This window comes from Lepisosteus platostomus, chromosome 7, assembly GCF_059453375.1.
Source record: "Lepisosteus platostomus isolate fLepPlt1 chromosome 7, fLepPlt1.hap1, whole genome shotgun sequence".
Classification (NCBI taxonomy): Eukaryota; Metazoa; Chordata; class Actinopteri; order Semionotiformes; family Lepisosteidae; genus Lepisosteus; species Lepisosteus platostomus.
The window spans coordinates 54708922-54736042 of NC_142617.1; the positions used below are offsets into that span (position 1 = coordinate 54708922).

At 35.8% G+C, this 27121-nt stretch overlaps 1 protein-coding gene across 2 annotated transcripts; it reads left to right on the plus strand.

Annotated features, from left to right (window-relative positions):
* Window positions 1-1269: 1269 nt before the first annotated feature.
* LOC148659243 (secretory carrier-associated membrane protein 5B) lies at window positions 1270-20862 on the plus strand. 2 transcript variants are annotated; one of them, XR_015940375.1, is made up of 8 exons: window positions 1270-1663; window positions 4844-4906; window positions 5732-5857; window positions 8516-8672; window positions 11365-11466; window positions 12268-12385; window positions 13486-14174; window positions 14239-20862. XR_015940375.1 is itself a non-coding variant. In XM_088641286.1 (7 exons), the coding sequence occupies exons 2-7, from the start codon at window positions 4900-4902 to the stop codon at window positions 13678-13680; spliced, it is 705 nt and encodes a 234-aa protein (XP_088497412.1). In that variant the 5' UTR covers window positions 1270-1663; window positions 4844-4899; the 3' UTR covers window positions 13681-20862. The 2 variants fall into 2 exon arrangements, 1 of the variants encoding a protein (XP_088497412.1); XM_088641286.1 differs by having other exon boundaries at window positions 13486-20862.
* Window positions 20863-27121: the final 6259 nt, after the last annotated feature.

The following is a 27121-nucleotide window of genomic DNA, read 5'->3' on the forward strand; positions in this document are numbered from 1 at the left end:
ATGGGTGACGTTTGGAGGAGGTTTCCACGCTTGTGTGGAAAACAGTAGATGCACTTTATTGCATTTTTTCCCTCTGAACTAACAAAGTTGTACATTTGTAATTCTCCTAACACCTTCGGGATTAGCGTAGATAACATGGACTTTGATTAAAAATGTGTATGCATTCGGTATACCTGATCATTTTTGGAAATATAAATTCTCCTCAGTATATGAAATTAAAACTGTGCTGTCCGGAAGTACAGGACAAATTCGTTAGGAATAAACCGTAAGTGTTCTCTCAGTTTACGGATTTAAAGAAAAAAACGTTATTTCTTGATTTGTTTTCAAACATAAATCGGCATATTTGAAACACTACGATCCATAACATTTACAGCCTCGGTCTGCACTTAAGGGACACTTAAGGTTCCTTGATAAGAACTGATTCTACAAAGAGAAAGAAATGCATTCAGTTACAGAATAAAACTACTGAAAACGTTTTTTGTAAAAAAATCTACGCTCATAGTGAAAGTGGTTACAGAAGCTTACGTTGTACTAATTTAAATGTCCCCAAAACGTAATCAGATAATATAGAGCTACTTATTTTAATAATAAATACAGCATAATTTAAAATAATATACAATGTATGTGGTAGAAAACCGTTTGGAAGAGATTTTGAAACATGTGATTTCAAATATCTTATAAAAAGGTTTATAGGTGTACCATAACCATAACACGTCACAGCCATATTAAATGTGCAGTGAACATTACTTGAACCCAATAACGTAGCCCATTTGATGACCCTGAATTGGATGTTTTACATTTCAACTTCTGTATGTGTAAGAAAATGCTAGAGAAACATGGGTAAGCCGACGTGAATAGTATATTTTATGAGAATTTCCTAATTTTTATGGTGTTGTATATTATGTCATGGAATTGATGCGTTCCAGTCAAAAAGATAATCTGGAGGAAACAAAATCATGGTACAGTCAATAAACACAAAGATGCAATTGTATAACAAACTGACATTAAACATAAATGTCGTCTATGGACAACGAAATATTATTATAACGTATGTTGCTGAACCCGTAATCATCCATTCTTACAGAAAACACTTCCCATCTCCCTCATCATAAACACACTTTCCACAGCACCTCCCACCAAAACAGTGATCCCGCAATTCCCCTAGACTCATAAGGTATCGTATACCAAGAAGAGGGAAGAGGCTATAAACGTGACTCTTGTATAGTGTTATTTTTAATTCAATTCCATTTCTTTTTTTTTTGTTAATTCCGTCTAAATTATGATAAAATGCGTAGCTCGATGACTTAAGGTGACCTAGGTTTCCATCACACGGTATCTCGCCAATCACTTCAGTACCGTGGAGAGCGATTGCACGGATGTCGGAGTGGGAAGTTCTCGCGAGGACTGAGCACGCTTGTCTGTTGGCTGTTGCAGCAGTGACAGTGGAGACGGGGAACGGGATAGGACGACTGGACAGCGGTTTTGATTTTTACACCCACGGTCTCAGGAAAAATACAATAAAAAAAATCTATAAGGTTTCCACAAATTGATTCAAATCCGACATTATTCAGTATAAGTTGGAGTTTCCGTATTTCATCCGAAAAAAATATAGAATGCAGTAAGAAACACTGCATTGTGTACTCTTGTTTGGACAGAGAAGAAGGTAAGGAGATTATTTTACGCATCCAATGGAAGCCTAAGTAAATCAAGGCCCTCGTTCTTCAGGTCATTCCGACACACTTGAGTCGCTGGAGAATTACAGAGAAACGTGTTCATTTACAGCGTAAATAAACGTCAGTTACATTCATGCATTTTATGGCATTTCGTCTGTCTTTTCCACCGTTGGATGTACTGTATACTATAATGTGTCAAGCATCATAGTAAGGAATTGATGTGTGTAATAGTGCAAGAAGATAACCTCTGTTGGCCGACTCATTTCGAACAAGACGAGTGATTCAACACTCCGATTTACAGTAGATTCTTCTAAATGGCTTGATGACAGCATAGGATTTTAAAAAAACATATAGGTACGGACGATTCTTATCTCCTGCTTAAAGACAGCTGATTTCAGTATATTGCCCTAAACTCTAGTCTATTTTTTCTAATCATTTATGTGTTGTTTTTGAAATATGTATATGCTTAATTAAGATCTCAGTTGCATTACGTGTCAAAACAATGCATTGCTTAATCTAGCACAATGTCAAAGTCGTATGATATAATATTAAAAATTACATTGTAAGAACGTAATGACATCCTACATTCAAGGCGTGTCATCAGATATAATATAATGCTGTAGTGAAGGGTGTTGCTGTAGTGTTACGTGGAGCTTTTATCTATATTCAGGAAAAAGGAAGTAAAATATGCAGAATTAATTCATGCTGACTATACATACTGTTCAGCAACTACAAACAACTAACAACGTTAGCAGATAGCAGTTCCATATTTTGCAACAGTGTTTGCCAGAACAGAGGTCACCAGTATATGAAAAGCTTTTATCTTGTATTTTGTATACTGTAACCTCCATTCCTGACAGTACTGTAAATCCAGTTACCATAGTGAAAACATGTCTTCTGTGGGTTGGTGCAATATTTTACAAAACATTAATTTTTTCTTGGAATTGTGATATGTTAGAAATAATACTATTACAGTTTTATAGCTGTGCTGTTAACCTCATCTTTTTTGTTAAAGTTATGACAGTAGACTCCAGTTGACCTTGAGCAATGAGCAAGATATCCAGATTTTAAAACACAGAACGTTTGTACACTCAATGTAGCATAGATCCATATAAATTTCAGTAAGGGTAATTTAATTGATACAGCCCATTACATGTCAAAGGATCCAAAACCATTTTACATACAGTATATTAAAGGATCCACTTCATCCACCACTTAAGTGTAACACTCACCTGGGTGATGGACAACAGCCAATATGTGAGATAAGTACATGCACAGCATTTGAAAACAAGTTTCTGCTGTGTACAAATGTCCTTGTACATTTACAGAAACTTTCAGTCTCTTGGATTATGTTTAAAAGCAGTAGTTCAGTTGTAGTGTACGTAAGTGAAAAACGCAATACATTGGACTAAAAAAGTGAAAAAACAACATGTTAAGATTTATTGTGCAGCCTTCAAAATTTACTTTAGTCTTATCATTGGACAAGGGTATAAAATATGCAGTAAACTGTAGCCAACTTTATTTCTGTGGTTTGTACAAAGACCTTAATGAAAATAACCTGCCTTAGCTCTCTCACAGTTGTGATCAGTAATGGGGAAGACCCCAGTAGCATTGTTGTTCTTCAACAATATAGATAATTGTTTATGGTTGTATCAGACAGGAATGGAAGCGCATGGAATTGTGAGCTCAGAGAGGGCTCCCTTGCTGCTGAATTTATCTATATAATAAAGCCTAACATTGTTGGACATGGAAGTATACACCATTAACTCCAACTTCAGAGTTAAGACATTGATTTAAGTTTCCGTTATTCAACAAATGTTTTTAAATGTGAGTTTGCTGAGACCCATTTGTGAAACACGTATCTGGGATGTAGCCCAGTTGCTGATGATTGAGCCATAAACAAGCCTTGGTCATGTGAAAGTCTCAAAGTGTGCTTGTAAAATACGTAAGTACCCAGAGAAAGATGAGAGAATTGCTTAAACTGAGATATGAAATCCAAGGAAGCCTGAATCTCTGTGACTGTTAAACGTAGCCCTAAGTGTTCTCTGAAATATTTTGAATAGTACCCTTTGCATATATGTTATTGCTTGTAGAAACCTGCCAGCTTTTAATGTTACAAATAAACATATCTGCCTTAAGAAAATCTTTGACCTACTTTGGTGTTTGTGTAAATATCTAATGTTGTAGAATGTTTTTGTATAAACGGTTTATTGCAAAATATTTCAAATCCACATCCTAACAGTTTTTTAAGTGTTGTCCTCCAGAAGAGAGCTGAAAATGGAGCAGTGGATTATGAAAAAATAGCAATGTATCGTCTGAGTAGCAGAGCGTGTTTAGAGAAAAGTGTACACATGGAATATATATATCTGATGACATCAATATCATTCTAAGAAAAAATGAGTATAACTGTTTGCCCTTAACACAGAGAGGCATTAGAGAATTCCTGACAAACCTTCCTTTAAGAAGGCACTATATTTAGCAAACTTCATTTCTTCAGTCAAGCTATATGTGTCCTGCTGTTGACCTGGGTGACTTTGTTCCCATGGATTGGTATGACTACTGTGTAGATATTCTGCTCCTACTGTAGATATGTGTCTAAAGATATCTAACTGAATTTTTAACTCAGTTCAAGGTAGCAGAGTTATTACATGTCCCAGCTTTCAAGTAATTTTGTTACTTGCATTCTGTATTTGTTCTTCATGTGATCTGAATGCTGCCATAAATTACTTCTAGCATTTTATATTTTTGTAGTACTGTGCACATTTGAGCTGTAATAGGAGTTAAAGAGCTTTGCTAGTATAATATAGAGTGCTAGTGATTGTTATCCTCTGCTGGAGGATTTGTAGGATGTACTGTAGGAGTTTTTCAGATTTTGTAAATATTTTATGATAAGGAATGCATTTATATAGTTTTTCCATCACAAAGCACTCTACATTGTGTTCTAGCAGTTCTCTTAGACCGATGCCCTCTATCCTCCTAGTCTTTTACTGGAACATTGTCCCAGAATGTTTTTTTTCCAGTAAGGCAGTGTGTATCCAGAAGTAAATAAATTCTACTTCTTGAAAATATGAGAAATGTGTACATGGATTACAGTAGGTCTCTGATTTTGTAATTTGTCAAGACTACTATTGTTTACTAAAGAGAATATTCTTATTATTATCTAACTTCAGAGAAAGAAGATTTTAGATTACCCTGATCAATAAACCAAGAAAACTCAATTTCCAGCATGGCAGGTAAGATGCCTCTTTTTCATTGAGATTTGAAAGCATTTCTTGAAAGTATTGAGCTGATCACTTTGGTTAACACTGCAAAATACATATGTTTGACTTCTGTTTTACATTGATGCACATGTATAGTTTGCTTAAGAAAATGTTGACAATCATAGACAGCGTATTTACTGGCTGATGTTTTATGTTTTAATTTGCTAAAGCAGAACAGGTCAGAAAAATAAGACGTAAAACTGAGGTCCTGACACTCCATGGTCATGGAAAATCCCAAGGTGCTCTTTAAAAAGAGTAGAGGTGTTAACCCCAGTGTCATGACCAAATTTCCTTCCTGGTCCTTACCAATTGTCTTCATTACACTTTTACCCTCTCTGCTGATAGCCGATGTGTGGTGAGCATACTGGTATACTTTGGCTGCTGTCACATCATCCAGGTGGGTGTAACACATTGTTGTTGGTGGAGGAGAGTCCCTATTATCTGCAAAGCTCTTTGAGTGAAGTGTCCAGAAAAGTGCTACAGCATATCAGTGAAAGCAATTGTTATTATTTATTGGGGATATTCATTAAAGTTCTTTAATGAAGCTAAGTAGAACTTTATGAAATAAACATCTTCAGGAAAGTGTAATGTGGAAAACAGTGCCAACATACAGTATGCACTGTATAACAGAACATTGGAGACCCAGTTTTCATTGTTGATGATCCATTATAACCTAGCAGATATTTTGGGCTCAATACTAAGCAGTTAACCATGGGTGCAACTTCCAGTGTTTGTAGTGTTTCTATTGTTTTCATCTTAACTGTTTTTGAATACTGTTTTTCTTTATATTTCGTCTAGAAAAAATCAACAATTTCCCCCCTTTACCTGGGTTTATTCCCTTGAAGCCTTGTTTCTACCAGGATTTCAATGAGATCCCAGAACTCCACCGCACAATGGCCAAGCGCCTGTATCACCTCTGGATGTGTAAGTGTTCCATCTGCAGAAACACACTTAAAGCATAACTTAAAACCAAGGATTAAAAAAGTACCTGGAAAATGAAAATATTCCCAAAAAAGTTTCATAGAAGTTACTTTCTGCTTATAAATAAATAGCAGGTTTCATAGTTTCTTCAAATTGTACCCTGTAGTCAATTCAGAAAACATTTAGGATATACATATATCATAGATTAAAATATCTGTATTAAAGGATTCTAAAGAAGCTAATTTTAATTGTAAGCTATCTTAAATTTATTTAGGAGATTTTATGTTTCTTTAGAAGTAGATATAATTTAAAATGTTTATTTTTATTAATATTATTTTTCTTCAAGAGATCTAGCAGTATCTTCTAGTATACACAGAAGCTTTGTAATATTCTTCAGTTCTTAATTATTAGTTATCAAATGTCTCTTTAATTTTCCTTAACCAAATCTGCATAGTAGATGTTCTCATAAGCATCTTGCCTCATGCCATTAAAAATAATTTTAATTACATTGACCTAAAATAATTAATACCAAAACAATAAAATTTGCCAGCAGCCATATCACCCTACAGCTCTCAACTGGCTATCCACTGAAGCTCAGCAGGGTTGAGCCTGGTCAGTACCTGGATGGGAGACCTCCTGGGAAGCTATGGTTGCTGCTGGAAGTTGTGTTAATGGGACCTGCGGGAGGCACTCACCCTGTGGTCTGCGTGGGTCCTAATGCCCTGGTATAGAGGCAGGGACACTATACTGTAGTGGGCGCTGTCTTCCGGATGAGACGTTAAACAGAGGTCCTGACTCTCAGTGGTCATTTAAGATCCCCAGGATAAGAGTTGGGAGTGATCCCGTGTCCAGGCCAAATTTCCCCCCTTGGCCTTTACCGTGGCCTCCAAATTGTCCCCATGTATGACTGGCTTGCACTTGCCCTGCGATGGGCTGGCTCCCTGTCCAGGGTGAACCCTACCTTGCGCTCATTGCTTGCCGGTTAGGGTCCGGCTTCCCGCAACACCATATGGTATAAAGCGGTTTGGTAAATGACATGACGTGATGACAATAAAATTTTAAACTACTCTAAACAAACAGAACATTTTCTTAACAATTGATTAAGCAGAAGATACCTGCAACTAAACCATAGTTCATTCAAACAGTTTAGTGTTATGTTTCTGACTAGAGACGTTTCATCCGGAAGACAGCGCCCACTACAGTTCAGCAGCTCTTTTTAGTCAAAAGAGAGCTTGTGCTGTTCTTCAGCTCTCATGCAAATGAAAGTAATGTTTTGAAGAGTAAGAGTTTTTCACATTTTTATTTTCTAGCATTTTAACATTAAAATTCAATTACAATGAACTATGGTAGTGGTATACACCAGATAAGTAAGTCTGCTATGATGTTTTTGTCAATAATCACAGCTGTAGTTTCACACAAATTATTGCAACATTTTTTAAAACAAAGAGGGATCCTGGGAAAAAAAAAACATTTGCAATTATACAATTTGACTTTTTAAGTAACTGCTTAAGCTGTTCCATGACATCTATTGATAAGTAATTAGAAAAGTTTGACTTGTTGTCATATGTCTTTTAATAAGTGAATTCCATTCTTTTTGCAGATCTGCTATAATTAAAATGAAAGAAGGTATTATTTTTTGTTTGTGTTGAAACATCCAGGAACTGACTGGCAAACAGGATGTTTACACAGTAACATCACAGGTTATCAAGGACTTACTCTCCCTTTCATTCTTCACAACATTCTGGAAAAGCAGGTTTTTCTGGATAAAATACAACTATTTAAGCCACATTTTCCCTCTGGTCAAAGCTGATGTAATTTGTTGTGACTAACTGTACTAACCGACATTAGACCTGTGTTTGGGTGTGTGGCATCATTTTGCTTTACTTATTCAGGCAATTCCAACAGTCCAGAGAATACGGTAGATAGGTACGAGATCCATCAACACTTGAAAATAAGCTGTAAAATTCATTCAGGTCCAAAATGTTCCATTCTTTTTATAGTTCTATCTCTTTAGAATAGAGGAAATTAGCTTTGTTCCTCACATAAACCATGTGGAATTCAAGATTTTTTATGCTTTAAAAAAAGCATAAAAGTATGCTTTAAAATTGTCCTCTAAAGATACAAGTTGGTTACACTTATGTAATGTTACAGGTCCAGAACTATATCTTTCCATGGGCGCACAAAGAAATCACTATTACCTGATTAATAAGTCATTGTTGAATTTTAGCTTAAAACTTTGAGTGTACTTTGAGGTTGACCTAAATAAGTAGTATGAAGCATTCTTCAGTTCAATAAATAATAATGAATTACTGCATTATGTAGTACTATTCATCCCAAAGAATGAGAGTATTCACTTCATCCTCAGCTGAAGTGGAGTTCCCACCTTGGTTTTTGTTGGAAGTCTCCCATCCTAGTACTGACCAATATCAAACATTTTTCCCCTTAACCTTTTACTGAAAAAAAAAACTTCACTTGTCAAAAAGATGATACCAGATTTCTGCTGTGGTTATGTCAGCTAGAATGCTTAACAAACACCACCTAAACAGTCTCGGGTTTTCTTCACTATTGACACTGAGTGCACTCACTACTCTTTGCTGAAAAGATTGCATCTTTGAGCTTGCTCTATGTGTGCAACTGTGTGTGATCTCTGTGTGTTTGCAGTGAACAGCATCACTCTAGCTGTAAATCTGATTGGTTGCCTAGCATGGTTGATTGGCGGAGGTGGAGCTGTTAACTTTGGACTGGCTTTTCTTTGGCTCATCCTCTTCACTCCCTGCTCCTATGTGTGTTGGTTCAGGCCAATATACAAAGCTTTCAAGTAAGTGGTTATTAATCCAGACAGGCATGTTGAAGAAAGAAGAAACAAATCTTACAATGTTTTACTTAAACAGTGTGATATTATTTTGCATCACATCATATAAAAAGGAGATGTATTGCAGCTCATGAAAATGATGAGGATGATAAGGTCATGAGCAAACAAAACTACCCCTGTAGCAAGTCACATGAAAGGATAACAGATTCATTAACATTGATTAATTTAATTAAAAAATGCTTTTACATTTCCTGATGTCTAGTTCTTGAAAATTATTTTAAAAAACCTTTTTGAAAAAAGCTACAATTTTTAATGTTGAAACCATGGTACTAGCCTAGTTCAAGTAGGGAGCAACGTCAGCTTGCATAGGCTGCAAAGGAACAAGTAAAAGTTTATTCCATACCGAAAAGAGAAGAAAAGAAACACAATGTTTCGGCTATGGAGCCCTCTTCAGGTGTGAGAAAGACTTGGCAGTAAGCAAAGGTAATGTAGAGAATTTAGAAGAAAATTAGCCTGTCATTGAGAGAAGGGGGTCTGTGTTCCCAAAGATGGTTTTCCTAACTCCTGCATCAGATAGACTACAGAAACTTAAATTATCCTGCATCTAAGATCACGCCTTTCCCCTTCTCTCAATGACAGACTCATTTTCTTCTAAATTCTCTCTATTCATTGTAGGTTTCATTTCACACCTCTCTTCACCTATCCTGACTTCACACCTCCTGATTGGCCACTCTGTCTGTCCCCTGCTCCCGCCTCCTGCTCCTCCTCTCTTCCAGCTTTTGTTCTCCTGCTATATTACCTTTGCTTACTGCTCTGTCTTTCTCTCCCCTGAAGAATGCTCCACGGCCGAAACGTTGTGTTTTCTTTCTTCTCTTTTCAGCATGGAATACTCTTATTTTTATTTTAAATTCTTATTTTGAAAGAAAAGCTGTGAGGTATTGTGCAGTTTGAGTTGGTTGACAGATACCGTCAATTGTTAAGCGATATATCAGCAAGTTAAATCTACACATTATTTCACTGTAAAATACATAATGTTTTACAAAATAACAAGTAATAGGTTTATTCCATGCTGAAAAAAAAGAAGAAAGAAAACACAACGTTTCGGCCGTGGAAAACACGTGGAGCACCCAAAGAAGATTCCACGGCCGAAACGTTGTGTTTTCTTTCTTCTTTTTTTCAGCATGGAATAAACCTATTGTTCCTTTGCAGCGTACACATGCTGACGCAGCTACCCACCTGAACTTTTAAAAAATATGAACATAAGAATGGTTATAAACAAGGGAAGGCCATCCAGCCCATCAAGCTCAATGAAAGATTGTAACTGATTGATCCAGGGATTTCATCCAGCTCTTTTTGGAAAGAAAAGAATAAAACCTGATCTAGTTAAGTAGTAACCCACTAATATAAGTGCAACATTGACTTTTGTATTTACATGTATGCCTTAATGCTTAGTAAAGCATGGAGGGCCTCATTTACTAAATATATGGTCATGTGTTTTGCATGCAGCAAGCTCCCTTACCACGAGCACAGCTCCACTACTCCCTGATAGCAGCACTGCTAGTCTGACACACAGACAATTAGCATGATTGTCCATGTTTGACTCATTTAGCTATAATAAAAAATGGCATTGACCACTCATACAAGCAAATGACATCACCATACACCTCATGGGGAGTTGTGTAGGTTGCAAATCATATTATTGTCCACAGTGTGTTCTCACCAAAGTGATGTTTTGTAAAAAAAATAGAAAGATTTCTGTCTTTTAGACTTTAAAACTTCTGCTTAGGATCATTCACATCAGGGTGCGGCACATTAATTGTTTGGTCTTGCTTTTTTACAGCTCTTACTAGGTCCTACTCAATACATTTGGGAAGCCATCAAAATAAAAAAAGTCTTATCATTGAGAACAATATCTAAGAAGATTATTATACTAAAGACCTTCTAGCAAGGTTTCTAGTATTATAGACCTCATGTGGAAACCTTCTAAATCAGTGATTTGCTGTACTTACTTTTAATTTAGGCAATTAAATTAAAAGTCACTTCCTAACCTTTTCTGCACTCATTCTTAATTTTGCCATATGACCATACTGTATTCAATAATTAATTTCACAGTTTTTTTCTGAGGCGTTTTCATGGGCAAATACAGGGATCCTTTAAACACAGGGAAAAACACAGGCTGAAATATCCTCTGTCCTTATGGTATGCGTTAGCCAGTGCTTCCCCCTTCCAGGAAACAGCAGTGTACATTTCTTTTTTGTGAAGGAGACCCTAAACATTTCAATTTGTGCTGTACTTTGATCCATTTTAAAAACCACAAAGAAAGAAGAAAATAAATCTGAATTTATCATGAATAAAATAACATAAAGGAAACTAAAAAAAAACAAGTGGGACATAGAGAAGGAAACAATGTATATATTTTTTTCTAACTTTAGGAATACGTGTGTTGACACAACTCACTATAATGTCTGTATAGCCCATCTATAAAACATGTTTCCTTAGTTAATGTGTCCTGATATTGTGATGAGTAATAGTATTTTGAATGTTTACCTTAGTGTTCCTAAGGTAAGGTTTATTGTTTCAGAAAAGCAAAATATATATAGTTATAGAATGTGTCTTTTTGGAGTGAAAAAATAACACTTCAATGCTCATAAATCAGTAAAAACGAACTTTACAACTTTTCTCCCTTTCTCTTTGGCAGGACAGACAGCTCCTTTAATTTCATGGCGTTTTTCTTCACATTCATGGCTCAGGTTGTGATCAGCATTATCCAGGCAGTGGGGATTCCAGGCTGGGGAGTGTGGTAAGATGACTCACCTGTTTAAACAAATAGCCACTCTTTTCAAGGCATTTACAGTAGTTCTCTAGGAATACAGTAGGCAGGTACATTAGTATTTCTGTTTCTCAATGCGTGTAACTTAATTACACACATTGTGCACATTAAAAAACGTGATCAGAAACAGACACTATATTGTGCCTGACATGTAATTTCAGTTCACATGATATTATTTTGAGGATTATTACAGATTTCTGGAACAAAAGCATTTTATATTATTTTGAGCACAAAACAATGAGATAATATGTGGTTATCCAGAGCAGTTTAATTCATATATATCATCTTATTTTGTGACAAATGTCAACCACCCAGCCTGAATGTTCTAATGTGATGAAAATATCTTGATTTTGTAACATGTTGTGCTGGTAAATATTGACTTGATTTTTATTTAGAATTAGTAATTATTATTAATGTAGCTGGGAAGGTTCAGCTTATTGTCCGTCTGAACTGGTAGTGCAGCAATAACAACACATACTGTTATAAAAAAGAGATGTCCAAGCATTTCTTCTGCCCCAACCCCTTCATCATGAGATGTTAAACGGGCCTTTAAAATGTATACAGTGCAGAGTAAACTAATTAAGATGCAGGAACTAAATAATAAATAGAAAAATAAAAGCTTTGTAGCAAAATGATGCTCTGCATTTTCTTAACCCTAACATTTGTTCTTGTGATGTGTTAGTTAATAGATCTAGCCCCATGGTGAGAACGTTGGAACGTTTTATAATTTTCTTCCCATGTGTAACTTTGTTTTTTTATTCTACCAAACAGTGGTTGGATTGCTACAATTTCGTTCTTTGGCACTAACATTGGCTCTGCCGTGGTCATGCTGATCCCGACGATCATGTTCACAGGCATTGCAGTCCTCTCATTCATAGCTCTTACTAAGGTATGAATTCACAAGACTGTCAGTTTATAAAAAAAGGTTACCGTAAAACCAATAAGAACCTTAAAAGGGAACTGCAGTCCTAATTTCTCAGACCAGTTATTAAATATTGGCAAAAAAATAAATTAATTGATGTTGTAGAAAAATTAAACACATTTCGAATTAAGCAGAAAATGGTACACTTTGTGAAAGCACTGTAATTTTCATGTTGTTGCACACTTGCATTCGAGTTCCCATGAACTGTGACATGATGCTGCCCTTCCTTCTCACTAGTCACCATAATGACTAATGTAACGTGATGGACAAGCAAAAAAGTAGCAGGTATTTCACTGCAGAAATGTTCCAACCCAATCTGCATGCAGAGTAAACAAGTAGTATTTGTCTGCAAAACCATCTCGAAATTGAATGCGATATTTGTATTGGATTAAAAGATATATTTACAAGCCTGTTTCTTTGCAATGTAATAAGGCCACAACAGGTCACCGGAACATTTGTTGCCTTGTTCTGAATTGCAGAACAAGGTATGCTGCACATACCTGGAAATTTGGTCTATATTGTGATGTAGATTGTAGATTTTACAAATTACTGTGTACATTTTACTTTTATTGCGGTTTGAAATGCACTCATCGATACTGATGCTTTCTAACTCCAAAATACAAAAACAGTGTTGCTGTTCCCATTTAAGTCTTTTCGAAAAAGTATCATAATTTTACAAAATATATATATATATTATTTACTAGAAGCAGCGTAACTACACAAAAAATCACAAAATGTAAATAAACAATCTGATTGAAACATAAATGACGTGGTTTAAAGTTTGTTTATTGCTGGATATGTCTAATAGCATTTTTAATTGAGTCTTTGGCTAAACAGTAAAGAATATTTAAAAAATACTTGTTTGCATCCTAAATCCAAAATACCTTAAGAATGGATGGTGAAAATTGCTAATTTAAATCTAGCATGTAGACCTGGCAAAATTTGATGTATGTGAAAATCACTGAACTGTTAGTCTCCTCTGCCTGTAAGCTTTGAGTTTTTGTGGCCTTGTCTTACATCTGCTCTACCTTCTGAACTAGTTGTCTCTCTGGGGGATGTCTTCACAGGTGCACAATTTCTACCGTGGCAGTGGAGGTAGCCTGAGCAAGGCCCAGGAGGAGTGGACCTCTGGAGCCTGGAAAAACCCCCACGTGCAGCAGGCAGCTCAAAATGCAGCCATGGGCGCTGCACAGTCAGCAGTTCACCAACAAGAGCCACAGTACTCGGCCACACCAAGCTACGCCTATGACAACCAGATGTAGACTCTAGTGATGAGAAGCAAACAGGTACAGCATGGGTGAACATGCAAACCACGAGTTGGCTTTGGTGTCCAAACCCTTCCAAGAACCTGGCTAAAACAGGCAAGCTTATATACCTGTTAGGCAGTTGGCTTTGTTTTGTTTTCCTTTTCAGCTACTAGACTTCTAAGTGGCAGTAGCAGGAAGAGTGCTTTTTGAAGCACAATCTTTTTAATGAAGTTACTATGCCAGTGCTATGTTCCTATTGTGATACTCAGCACAGTGTTTTTTTTTCCTTGCTGCATACCAATAACACCTCATATCTTCCTTTGCTCTGCCTTGAGAGCTGCTTGTTGGGCTTGCGTTCTCCATTATTCAGCAGCAGTGGCCATCACTATTTTTATGGAAATCACCTTTTCACTTCGAGATAGTTACGTATTACCCATATCAATGACAGTCCATATACATGTGCTTCAACTGAAACATTTTTTTTTCTTTATTTGGTGAGATAACTAAGAGTTTGGCAGGTGGTCGATTTCAGTTGTATTTTTCAACTTTGTACAGTATGTGAAATCCCTACAGGGAGAGAAATTGGGTTAGGTGTAAAATGTTCTGTTTTTTATGGTTTGGAATGTCACAACATTATGTTCAAGGGGTTTGTCTGCTGTATAAGATCTTAAAAAAGAAAGTTTTACTCGTCCCCTGCATGGAAACTGACTCCTAACTGTGCCGTTTTCTGCATACGGTACACGATATTTAATTCATCTGCTTTTTTATAGTATGCCCATTAAAGCCTGACCAGCAGCACAATACTTAATGTTCATATGAATGACAGAAACCATGGCACTTCTGATGTAACAAAAATATTTTTTGTCTGCCAGTTTCAAAGTATCTCCTATGTAAATCCATTGTTACCAGGTTTTTGGAAAGTTTTGTTATTGGGTCACTCTTCCGGCTCGTGGTTTGTCATAATGATTATTGTGTTTAATTTTTTTTCCCATTTTTTTTAAGTTTGTTACTTTTTTGTTACCTTTATAACCAAATCCTCTGCAGATTGTGATGTGCACTAGTGATTGCAAACATGTGCCGCTGTACTTGAGTGTTATTGTGTAAGGTGTTTGAAACAAGCAACAAAACATGAAAAACACCATTTCTTTTTCTAATCATGTAGCAGTGATGGAAATATCATATTACAGGAAAGAATATTATGTGATATTAAATGAATGCAAGTTTATTCCAGTCTGGATGAGGGTTTTTTTTTACCACAAAGCCAGTGTTTGTTTGGTATTATGAATAGCACTATCTATAGTGCTTTAATAGTATCTATTCCGCCTAGGTTTGATAATTACCCACTCTATTTTTCACCCATTTTGAGCTTGGTAAAGAAGAAAAGCCCTTTTTTTCTGTGAAAGATACAATTTGAAATGTAGATGTACCTGTAGTGTTGTGTAACCTTAATCAATGGGGATGTCACAAACCTGGGGAGCCCTGTCAGGTTCACACTTTTTTGTAACGCATTTTAACTGCAGTGTCATGTTTAACAAGGGTTTGCTGAGCCCTTGCAGAAAGCAGGGTGTGTCCAACCTATGCCCTGATCACAGACAGAGCTTTGCAAAATTCTAAAGTCATTCTCAGTTTTTATAGTCACATCGTTTATTATTTAGTGACACTTATTGTTTTAGAAATGGTTTACCCGCTATTGCCTGTCAATGACCTGTATGCCTCTTTAATCCACAATGTTTTTTTCCCTCTATTTGGTTTTAGGTCATGGTGACGTCCTTGTCATTGTCACTTTCTTGATTTTTTGTTCAGTATTGTTTCCACTGTCAGCATTTTTTTTCAGAGCTGTAGAAGGTTCCTAAATTTAAGAAATTCTATGCTTTTTATGTTTAGAATCTCAAGACTAACGAAAAGCAGAATACAGTATTTTTAAGTATTCTACTATTTTATATTATATAATACAGCAAGGAGTCATCCAATTAAATTAGAAGCACTATTATATAAAATTTTGATTAAATTCCTACAAAATACTAATGAATATAATCAGCTCATATGGGGGAGTTTCTCAGAAAGCCTTATTTCTAGTCACGTAACTGTAGGTGGGCAGAGGTGTCGATCAAAGTGCTTGGAAAACTTTTGCTGAGTAGAGTGCTAAAAATTGTTAATATATGGAATAGACTTGTATTCACTTTGGTAATGTCATGCAGAAATCTTTAGGTATCATTATGCTGAACATAACAGTCTCATGTTAAACTTACAAGAAATTAATAGTGTTTGATGTTTTGGGGTTTTGTAAATAACAGTGAACTAAATGTCAATGTAGATGTGAAAATAATGTCAAGGTTATTGCATTTGTTTTAAGCAGCTACTTAAGACTCCCAGACTCTGAAATATGCCTTTCAGAATCAAGAGAATCATGAACCTTACCTTTGGTTTTAGCAGGACATGGGATGAAACAGTTCAGGGCACCATGTGGTTTAGCAAACTCAAATTCTGCCCTCGTGTGGACAATGAAGAAACCACAGGCAGTTGTAATTCTAAACAGTAGCTCTTTGAAATATAAATTAAATCGGCAGTGTTGGGCTAGATAAGCGCTCAGTGTGCAACTATAAGTGACAAAAATCATTAGCTTTTTTTAAATTGTTTGTGATTTTGCTAATGTAAACATCAGTGACAAACAAAAGCATCACTGTGATACTAAGAAAATAGCATTAAAACCTAATTATATGTATAACAAATTGGAACAAAGTTTGCTTAATTAGGATGGACCATTTTCTTCTAAAAGTATCATACTTTGGTTTGTAAATATATATTATGCTAAGGAGAGGATCTAATCTTAATAATATGTTAATATTATGCATTAGCCATTTCTCTTCTTTCATTACCCTCTATAATGACAAGTGGACAACTTAATGCAGTAGAGTGAATGTGTTTTGCAGTAATAAAATAATGCTCTCCTAAGGTGAATTGGCAGTTTGCAGAATCCTTATTTTAGCTATCGCAAGTACACAAGTTCATCATCATAAAATATATGCAGTCTAGCTCATGAAGAGAATTAAAGAGAACTGTAACAGCAGGGTCTTCATATGGTAAACACCCAAGTATGAACTGAATGTGTTGACTGATAGCTACTCTTGGAGTTGCTGAAAGCGATTTTTTGTTGGCTTTCTTCATAGAAGCATTAGAAGCATTCCTTTATTGCACTAATCTACCAGTGTACCTCACTACAACATTCAAGAGACCTTTGATTACAGTGTTCAAAGTAGGTCAGTTTAATGACATATAATCTCTGATGTATCTGTTCATAGAATTTAAAATGTATGCAATAATAAAACAGTTTGTTATTTGTAACATGAGCTAAGACTGAATCCAGACATGCAAAGCCCAAATACTTAATACTGAATCTTTACCTAAAAGTAAATAAAAATGCCTAAAACTACAGTAGATATGAAAACGTACTAAAATATTAAACCCATATTTTTTCTTTAAAAAGTAATAAAAATTAGAACTTATGAGAGAGGCTTTAATATAACTCAGCACTATTATGTATTTATTTAACTTTTCAATTGTCCACATGAAAATAGTCTTTTACAAAAAATGCAATTACAAGAAAACTGTTTGGGGTTAGTGTCACTCAGTGAAATTCCCTGGAGTAATATATTTGGAAAAAAATCAGTATTTGGATTTCAATTCAATGTATTTGTATATAGCGCCTTTCACAACAAGGTTGCCCCAAGGCACTTAACAAAGCTGTGTGACACTACATGACGTTACAATACAGAAATAGAAAAAGCCAGAAGACAACGGAGGAGAGGAACCAAAAACTCCTCAGTAAGGAGGAAAAAACCCTCTAGGGGTCCAAGGTCAACTGGCTGCCCAACCCCTCTGGGCATGCTAACATTATACAATTCAGAAAAAAGTACTTGTGGAATATTCAGCGGTCCATCATGTCTCTCTGTGTGCCAGTACTCCATGCAGATCTCTGTAGAGCAGCAAATCCTCAGAAACGATAGCTGTATTCGCAATGTCCCTCTTGGATCCATTTAACAGTGTGCTACACTGTACTAGTTGTAGTGAATTATATCAACTAGCTTTTGTGGTTTATTGTATAGATTTAAATAATAGATTACACTTCCAACAGATATGCATTTTTGTTCCCATATTTTTTTGTAAATTAATACCAAAATCCTATTAAACTAAACTCAGTATTTTGTGTTATTTCAATGACTGTAAAATCAGCATTGTAGGCATAGCATAAGCCCTAGAGTGGACAAAGTGTTTGACATTGATAATATTCTACACCCCAGTTTTCATTTATGTTTTTCATTCTTTCCTTTAAGCATAGTCCTTTTAAAAATCATGGAAAATAAAAGATTTGTCTTCTGAGCTACTTAGACTATTGTCATTAACTTCTATACCAAGTGACTTATCGAACTGCTGCAGTGTCATGAGGTACTGTGATATTGTAAAGAAAACCATATGTCATATAAGCATTAAAGGCAAACATAAGCTTAGCTGGTCATTCTTTTCTCCTTTTACAAACAATTCCATATCCAGTGCCCTCCAGCTTGAAAGATAATGGGATACTACAGTGTTATAGTCCATATTTTACAGAACAATATATTTATATCGCTTTAAAATATGCAGTATAATTGCATTTCTAGTTAGCTGGATACTTTCTGTTTGGCTCAAAAGAAGTGCCACTGTTCCAAGACTGTTGCTTAATTAACCATCATTCTTTAGTGATGTGCTCTGAATTACTTCTATCCAAGGTTTGCTTCCGAACTGTGATATGTATTTTTGAAGCGGTGAGGAAGACGAAGGTGATTTATAGAAAGAACCAAAGAAAAACCTTGCAATATATACAGTACACAGAGCCATTTCCACCAAACATAAAATAAGCTTTATTTGGAACTTCTCTCACAGCAGTTGATGTTGAGAAACAGAAGAGTTTTAAGTGTAAATTGATAAGGACTTTATTAAATTTTAGCTGTCCTTCTTGATGGGATTTATAGGTACCAGAACACAGAATATGAGCAAACATTAAAGTAAGATTAAAATGCTTATTAGATGACAATAATGCTACATACAGTACAAGGTTTTAAATAAAACAAAGGCTACTAAAAATCTCTGCTTTAGTCTCCTTATTTCTGCTGTCTTATGGATATATCATGCCTTCAAGAAAAAGGCGAAGGTAAAAGATTAAAATTAAATGAATTGTACAGTAATTTAGCCCCATTTGGTCAGACTACAGTTAATTTTGCAGAAATAAAGGAGAATCAAGGACTAAAGAGGAAACAGAAATCTGCATTGGCAACAAAGGACAAATAACACATTATTACAGTAGGTGCTTGATTTCTGTGTGACAGAAATAGCAGAGTGTTATTAGTCTATTACTCAGGGCACTGAAAAGTGAGCAACTAAATGGGGAAGGGTTGTCCTAGTCCATCTCTAAAGCATTTTTCTTCTCACTTCATTTGCTTAACTGTCCTAAATATTTGGTTAATAGGATAAATAAAAGCTATTTCTAGGTCTGAAGGAGAGCTCCTGAAAGGTATGTGTGTAACTTGTAGGTGTTAATTATTTGTGGATTGGATTTGGACTGGCCTGATCTAAGGACACAGAATATTCCTTCTATGTTCTGTGGGATTAGAAGAGACAGCTTTTAAACAGCTTGGGGTGTTCTCATCTTCTCAACCCCTTTAAAATGAAATCCTTATCTTCTAATGAGATACAAGAAAGATGAAAGTCCTTTGTGTATACTGTAAGTTGTATGATGTCTTTAGATGGGCATGTAACACAGTGCCAGTAATTTCAATTTTGGAGTGAGTGATCTGTAGGTGCAATTGTATCTATGTATTTATTTTTTTTAATTAACATGTACATAGATGTGTGCTTTATTGTTTTTAATCAGTGTTACTGTTGTGTATGTAAAACAGTGCTTTGCTCTGCTTCTAGACATATGGTGACGATGCAATTTGGCAGCAATTTCTAATAAAATTCCCATGGCATCTAATAACAGCAAGAATGTTCAATGATCCCTATTGTAATAGATGTGAGATAAGTTTCCACTTTTCTAGCTTCTGATCCACAGACGTGCACATTATTGTTTCAATCTTACATCCCCTTTAAAACACGTTTTGGAACCCATGCCAGAATGAGAAGCTGAAGCCTGTTTCACACAGGAGATGCAAGTCATTCCACACGTTCTTGAAGTTGACCTTTGTTCATGTCACGGATATGAGTCGAATTTGCCATCTTTTTGGTCTGCCAAAAACAACCTGAACATCCTCGCAATGTTTCCCCAGTTCCAAAACAGCTGCCAAATACTACAGAACAACAGTACCAAATAGGTGGAAGGTTATTAGGACAGTGCCCTTGTGCTCCTTCTGCAAGACTTCCTGTGCTAATGGAAGACTTTTCTAGCAATCCTGCAGGGGATCCTAAAAGCCACCTGTCCTGCCTCTCCTCTGCCAGCAACAGAGCACAGCACTGTGACGTGTTCAAAGATTAAATGCAGAAGTTAAGCGCACATTTGTTAGAACTTAATAGATTCTATTCTGTGTAAAATACTTGATCTAAAAAGTGATGTTTCTGTAAAACCTGTGAATATACAGTATCTTCTTTCATGACAAAATACATGTATTCTCCAGCACATGCTGCACATATGGTATGTGTATGTTCCATAGGGGTTTTAATCATGGCTGTTTCTTGTACTCCACTGTAGTTAATCAGTATATGTAAAGTGAGCTGTGAATTTTAATATTATACAGGTATGTCACCACATTTGGAAAAGTACAGATGATTCATATTCATCAAGAAATCCATAAAAAATTAGTTTGTATTATAGCAATTTCATTGCCGGTTGTTTTGTTAAAAAATCTCAGCATTTACCAATTTAGTTGAAATCAGTAATTTACATGAAAATAATTAGCTTCTTTTTTGCTTGGTTATGAAAGGTACTTAACAGAACTGTCAAGTTGTGTTAACCCACAATGGTAATAATAAGTGGTAATAGATCTCCAGCTGATTAAAACCCCTTATTGTATACTTGCAAAATACAGTAATTCGAGAAATCACAAAAAAATGATTGCTCCTTTAAAAGTAAATTTCAGTTAATGTAGAAGCTGAGATGCAGTTTTATAAGGATCTTTTGTTTTTATTTTCCCATATTAAATAATTAAATATTAAACTGAACCTGTTGCATCTTCTGTCACTGTTTATTTACTTTACCATCCGATACTGCAATTATGTATGATATGGAAGGCAATTAAAGCATTTACTACTCCATGGTTCAATGACTGCAGGACAAAATACCTAAAACCTCTTAGTCTCTTTTACTTGGATTTAATTCCTTCTCTAAACGCCTTAAGGCAATGAAACTTCCCAGTTGCACATTACTAAACACAAAGAGATCTTGGATTTAGTTTTTAGGCATATGAGGCATCAACACCTTCTATAGAACTGGGCTCTGAGCTTGTTTGACATGGATTTCCATATGAGTCGTGAAGTAAATATCTCACATGCTTCTCATTCCACTAGGAGTATTTTGCAGACTATCAAAGAGTGGAGCCTCAGTCTATAGGGTGTTGGTGTTGTCAGGGTTGATGATACAGATATAGGGCATTCTAATCTTTGAATTCAGCAATACAGTGTGTGCTGCAGTTTTTCTGGTTTTCATCTGGAGACGTTCAGAATCTTTTTACCCTCTGCAATGGAAGACTTGAAGTTTGTGATGGCCACGAAACACACATTTTTCATTTTGTTGTGCTTAAGGTGACAGCTACAACAATTTCATTATAACATTTTTAACTTTAATTACAGAGGTCTGTTAATGGAGATACATTGTTCTGTTAACAGTCTGTCGTGTCCTGTAATGATCTGTTCTTGTTTCAACCTTTGTAAGTAAGATCTGCTGCTATCCTTAGTATAAACAAATCTGCTTCAACAATACTGTTAAAAGCACATACAACAGTTTACAACAAGTGTTCTTTCCAGTTTTCTAAGTCTTTTATGAACAAATACATATAGTGTTGTTTTTTCACGTTAATAGGATTGCACTTCATTGGCATTTGTTCAGTTATCCCAGCTGCAATCTGTAACTTTAGGGTTTGTGGCAGTAGAACAGAACTAGTTGAAAGGAAACATAGTGTTAATAGGCCCGAAAATAGCATGAATAAGTTGGCTTCTTGCTCTCACATTTTGTTTAACACACCAACAGGATATCAACTCATTAGTTGGACTGGAAAGTGTACAGTATGTATCACAGGTCTTTGTATGCCTGTTAGGGTTAAAGGCTTGATACTTGATAGAGCTTGGTTATCAATGCAATTACAGTTGAAAGTAGGGTATTTGGTTCATATGGCCACAAGCTTTCTTGATAGGCAAATGGTTCAGTTTAACAAATATGAAATGAATGCTATGGAAACTTTATGGCAAGAAATGAGCTAATCTGTTCTTTTAACATACTGTATAACAGCTATCCGAATTATCTCTACTGTACCCAGAAAAATACTTAATTATGCATGATTGTTATGTTTTGGCTTTTGTACCACTCATAAGAAGAATTATCAGCATTTTTTGTAAATAGTCATTTGTATTAAATAAAAAAATCTTTTATTTTCATTCTTATATTTGAAAAATATTAAATATGTTTAATTCCTTATTTTTTGCTTATAGGGCGATAATTGGATTAACCTCCTTCACAAAATATTAATCTCATACAAAAATAATATATTTCCAGCAGGTGGCAGCACTGTCCTAGTGTTATTTTTTTTTTAAGGTTTGCCTTTACAGGTCATTTCTGTATCCATTGAGAGCATTTGCTTCCCACATGGCAGTTCACAAACAACAACTGAAGAAAAGAAGGACATAGAGGAGATATTGCTCATCTGTATTCAGTCGTTTCCCTTGTTGACTAACACCCTGATATCCCCCAAAGAAGGGTTCTCATTCTCCGAAAATAGTTTGTGTACACTAAGCAGGCAACTGCTTAGTAATAACTTTGTGAGCACATTTAGTCACGTCTCATACCTTCTTCAGTAGGGAGATGTAGTAATCTGTAATTATTACTATATCTTATTTTAACAATCACCTGGTTACTTTTTAAGGCATACAACATACAGTACAAATAAACCAGGGACTGAAGATGAATTACAGCTGAATGCATAAATATTATATGTAACTCTCTGCCTCACATGAAGATATTCTTTATTTTTGGTGTCTTCAAAATAAATATTATACCTTTAAACTAATTTGGAAATATTTATCAGTAATGATTCACAAATGCATTATGCCAAAACTTCAAATAAAGCTTTCTAAATGATGTATAGTTTTCCTTAAAATGAGTTAAAGTGGTTACATGCAGTATATACTGTATATCTTTTAACACCATTGTGAGTTTAAGCTTTGGGTTTTACCAGCCTTATGAATCAATTAATTCATCTAAACAGCAAGATATTTGGGAATGAGAAAATATCACTTCCTGAAATTTTTATCTGCATCCTAATGTAAATAGTCATCTCTCACACGTATTAACATGAACTTTTGACCTGGCTGAGTTTCCCGTTGTGGTTGTTACAGAAAACTTAGAAGCACTTGTAAACACATATTTCCTCCATAAGCAAATCCTTCTGAAAGACTTTTTAAAAGGAAAACTGCTTTATAGAGGCATACTGTATATAGCATAGAAAAAAGCAAAACAGATGTGCATTTTTCTTTTTATGTCTTTGTACTAGAAGCCAGCAAGCAGCACTGAGCTTTGTTATGAACTACTAAATTAATACATAGATCTTTGCAGTTTATACAGCTGCCTGTGACTTTCCTGACTAACTTTTTTGTTTTTGCTTAATAGGCTAGAACTCAAGATATCTTTTGTTAATCTTTAAAATGTCACTAAAATGTTGTGGCCTCATTTAGTGTGACTTCAACCATTAAGACTGAAAGTCTTTAAATCTCCTCCTCATTTGCCTAAGAACATACTTATTGAAGTTTTGTGTGTCAGAATCATATTAGTCACACCCACACATGTATCTCTTATTTTCTATTTTTATTAATTTAGTAACTTGAAAGTCAAATGCTTCCGACTAGAACACTGGAAGTCAAAGCTAGTAAAGCTTGCTCACACTGTTGAAAACAGAGAGGGGCACTGAGTATTTTAACTATTCATTAACCTTTACACATCATCCCAGCCATATCTGCAAAGTGATCGTGGAATAATTATTTTTGTAAATTATACAATGCCATATAATTCTAAGATAAACATACAAAATATAACCAGAATATCTGTCTGCTTCCTTGTTCAGATCTTTCACAGGAGTTGATTGATCATGCAGGCGGGATGCTTTCTGTTTTCTTCTGCTCTTGCCCTTTCTTGTTGTATGTGGTTGTTAAAAGAAAGCAGCATGTAGCCATAATCCATATGCATCCATAACTATGATAAATACAAATGATAATTGAACCCTTTAAGTCTTCAATAGAGAAGATTGTGAGGGTATCTGATACAAATATTCACAATCCTCAAAGGCATCGATAATGTGAGTACAGTGCACTTCCTTACAAGAAATGGTGAACCATGATTCGGAGATTATGTGGAAATGACATTGAAGTGAATTATAAACATGAACAGGAGCCACTTCCTGTTTTAACAAGTTTTGTTGGGTACCTAGCTGTTGTTGAAGCCGATAGATACCCTGCTTTCTTTCAAGAAACTTTTAGATCAGATCCTTGAATCAATAGGTACTAATTACCAAAAAGTCTAGATAATTCCTAATCCAGGGCTCAAGATGTGTGAGGCAACAATGCTAATCACTATTCAACTGAATTGTCAGAAAGTTACTTCTGTTCCTTTAAAGATTTTCAACAGACTATAACATATGCCTAAAACATATGTGATCAAGTATGACAGGGATAGTTAAGGCAACTTATTTATAGACAGTGATACAGACATACTGTATGGAATAATTCTGCTGTTCATTAAAATGAGGGTGAATATGATCTTTTCACCTTCATTTCAGTATTTTTCTAAGGAAAAGAAGTCTAAATTAGAATTTAGTCCCACAAACAGAGATATGGAAGGCAATTTATGGCTGGTATAAATAATAGTAATTTTAATACTAATATGATCAATGACTGTTACATACTGTATATAGTGTATTTTGTCTCAGACTTAAGCACAGTGAAATTGTCTTCTTCTTTGATGCTCAATCCATTTTAGAATGACTTACTTTATTATCTTTATATCTTTAAACATTATATGTTATGTTAAATATTTCTTGTCATTTTTGATAATGCAGTCTTGTAAATAAGTCCAGCTACATGGAATGTCAAAAATACTTATTAGATCTCCGGCAAAGAATTTCTATTTTATATTTCATGACTTGTTTTTTTCCCCCTGCAAATAACACTTGTGTCTTTATTAATCAATTTAATCAACTTGCGAGACTTGCCAGATGATTAATTACGTGTAGCCAATGTCCTGTACTGCAATATCTCATTATGTGAGACAGAACAGGGGATTGTAAAGTTTCTTTGGTAAAAGTAAATTAAATAAAAATCCTTGACTGGACATTTTGGTTGTGTAATCTAACAGGACTATGTCAATTTAGACATCTATTTTTTTAGGAACAAGTAATAGGTTTATTCCATGCTGAAAAAAAGATGAAAGAGAACACAACGTTTCGGCCGTGGAGCCTTCTTCAGGTGTGAGAGAGACAGGGCAGTAGGCAAGGGTAAATTAGCGGGAGAACAAAGGTTGGGAGGGAGGAGGAGTGAGAGGCGGGAGCAGGGGACAGAAAGAGAGGCCAATCAAGAGGTGTGAAGTCAGAATGGGTGCAGAGAGGTGTGAAATGAAATTTCCAATGAATGGAGAAAATTTAAAAGAACAGTAATCTGTCGTTAAGGGAAGGGAGAATGTGTGATCCTAACTGCAGAATAATTTTAGTTTCGGTGGTCTTTCTGATGTATGAGTTCGGAAAACCGTCTTTGAGAACACAGACGGAGAGATTAGTGTGGTCGTGGCCGTCAGAGGTGAAATGAGAAACAATGGGCTTGGAGAGATCTTTAATCTTCACAGCCCTGACGTGTTCTCTGAAGCGGTCTCCGAGTCTCCTTCCTGTTTCTCCAATGTAGATGGCTGGGCATTTACTGCAAGAGATACAGTAAATAAGGTTGCTGGAGGTACAAGATGCTGTCTGGGTGATCCGGAATTGTCCTGAGGGGCCTTGAATGAGTGTGGTGGTGGCTGTGTACTTGCAGGTGATACAACGAGCTCTGTTGCAAGGGAAAGTGCCTGGTGTGGATGGTTGTTGAGGGCGGTCAAGGGAGCTGTGAACAAGGAGCTTACGCAGATTAGGTGGTCGGCGATATGAGATGATAGGGCGATCAGAAAAGAGGGCCCCAATGGAGGGATCATCCTGTAGGATGGAAAAGTTCTGGTTAATGGTCCTGGGGATAGGAAGTGTGTTAGGGTGGTAAGGAAGCACCAAGGGAATGCGGTTGTTACGGCGGGAGTTCCTGATCGGGTTGATGGTCCGGGGGGTGTTTTTGGCTCGGGCAAGGGCCCTGTCAATCACACTGCTGGGATATCCTCTGTTGATAAAAAATGAGTACATTTCGAGGGCTTGGTTCTCGAAGTCGATGTCGTCGCTGCATAGTCGTCGTAACCTAAGGAACTGTGAAAAAGGAAGAGAGTTTTTAGTGTGGTTGGGGTGAAATGAGCTGTACAGGAGGTAGGTGTGTGAATCCGTGGGTTTGTAATAAACTGAAGTGGACAGTCGGGGGTAGTTGATAGACAAGTGGATGTCTAGAAACGGAAGAGTGGTGGAAGATATGTGAACTGTATATTTGAGGGACGGGTGGAATCTATTTTTTTATATACAGTAAATTAATTTATAGAAGCTTCTTCCAGCATTAATAGCTAGTATTGAGGATTTCAGACTCCTTCCTTTCTGAGGTATGAGACAACGAAATTAAATTGACTTTTAAGGTCTGCATGATGTGAAAACTGGAGCTCATGTTGGTATACTTTAAGTTTAAAAATGATAATTCTACCCCATTGGATTTTACAATTTGCTGCTCTAAACTGTTCTATGCCCAAGAGCTAACAACCTTGAAGATTAGGCGAATATTAAGCTTTATCACTCAGCAAAGAAGTCAAACACAGTTCCTGGAGGGAAGTGTGATCTCCTGGCTTTTGTTCTGCCCCAAGCTTTCTTTTTAAATAATTCTTCTATGGTAATAATTTAAGCTATTGCATGAATTTAAACTTTTCTTCGGGCCTCAAAATGTTTTAGAGATATATGCAACAAGTGCTATTTGTTAAACTGCTATAAAAGACCTTCAAAAAAGTTTAAAGCATGAACACAGAGTTTAATGTTTGCTCATCTCATAAGTGGTTTGCAATTTGATGACCGCAAAATGAAACATTTTAGGACTAAATCTGTTTTTTTTTCTCTAAACAGTATAT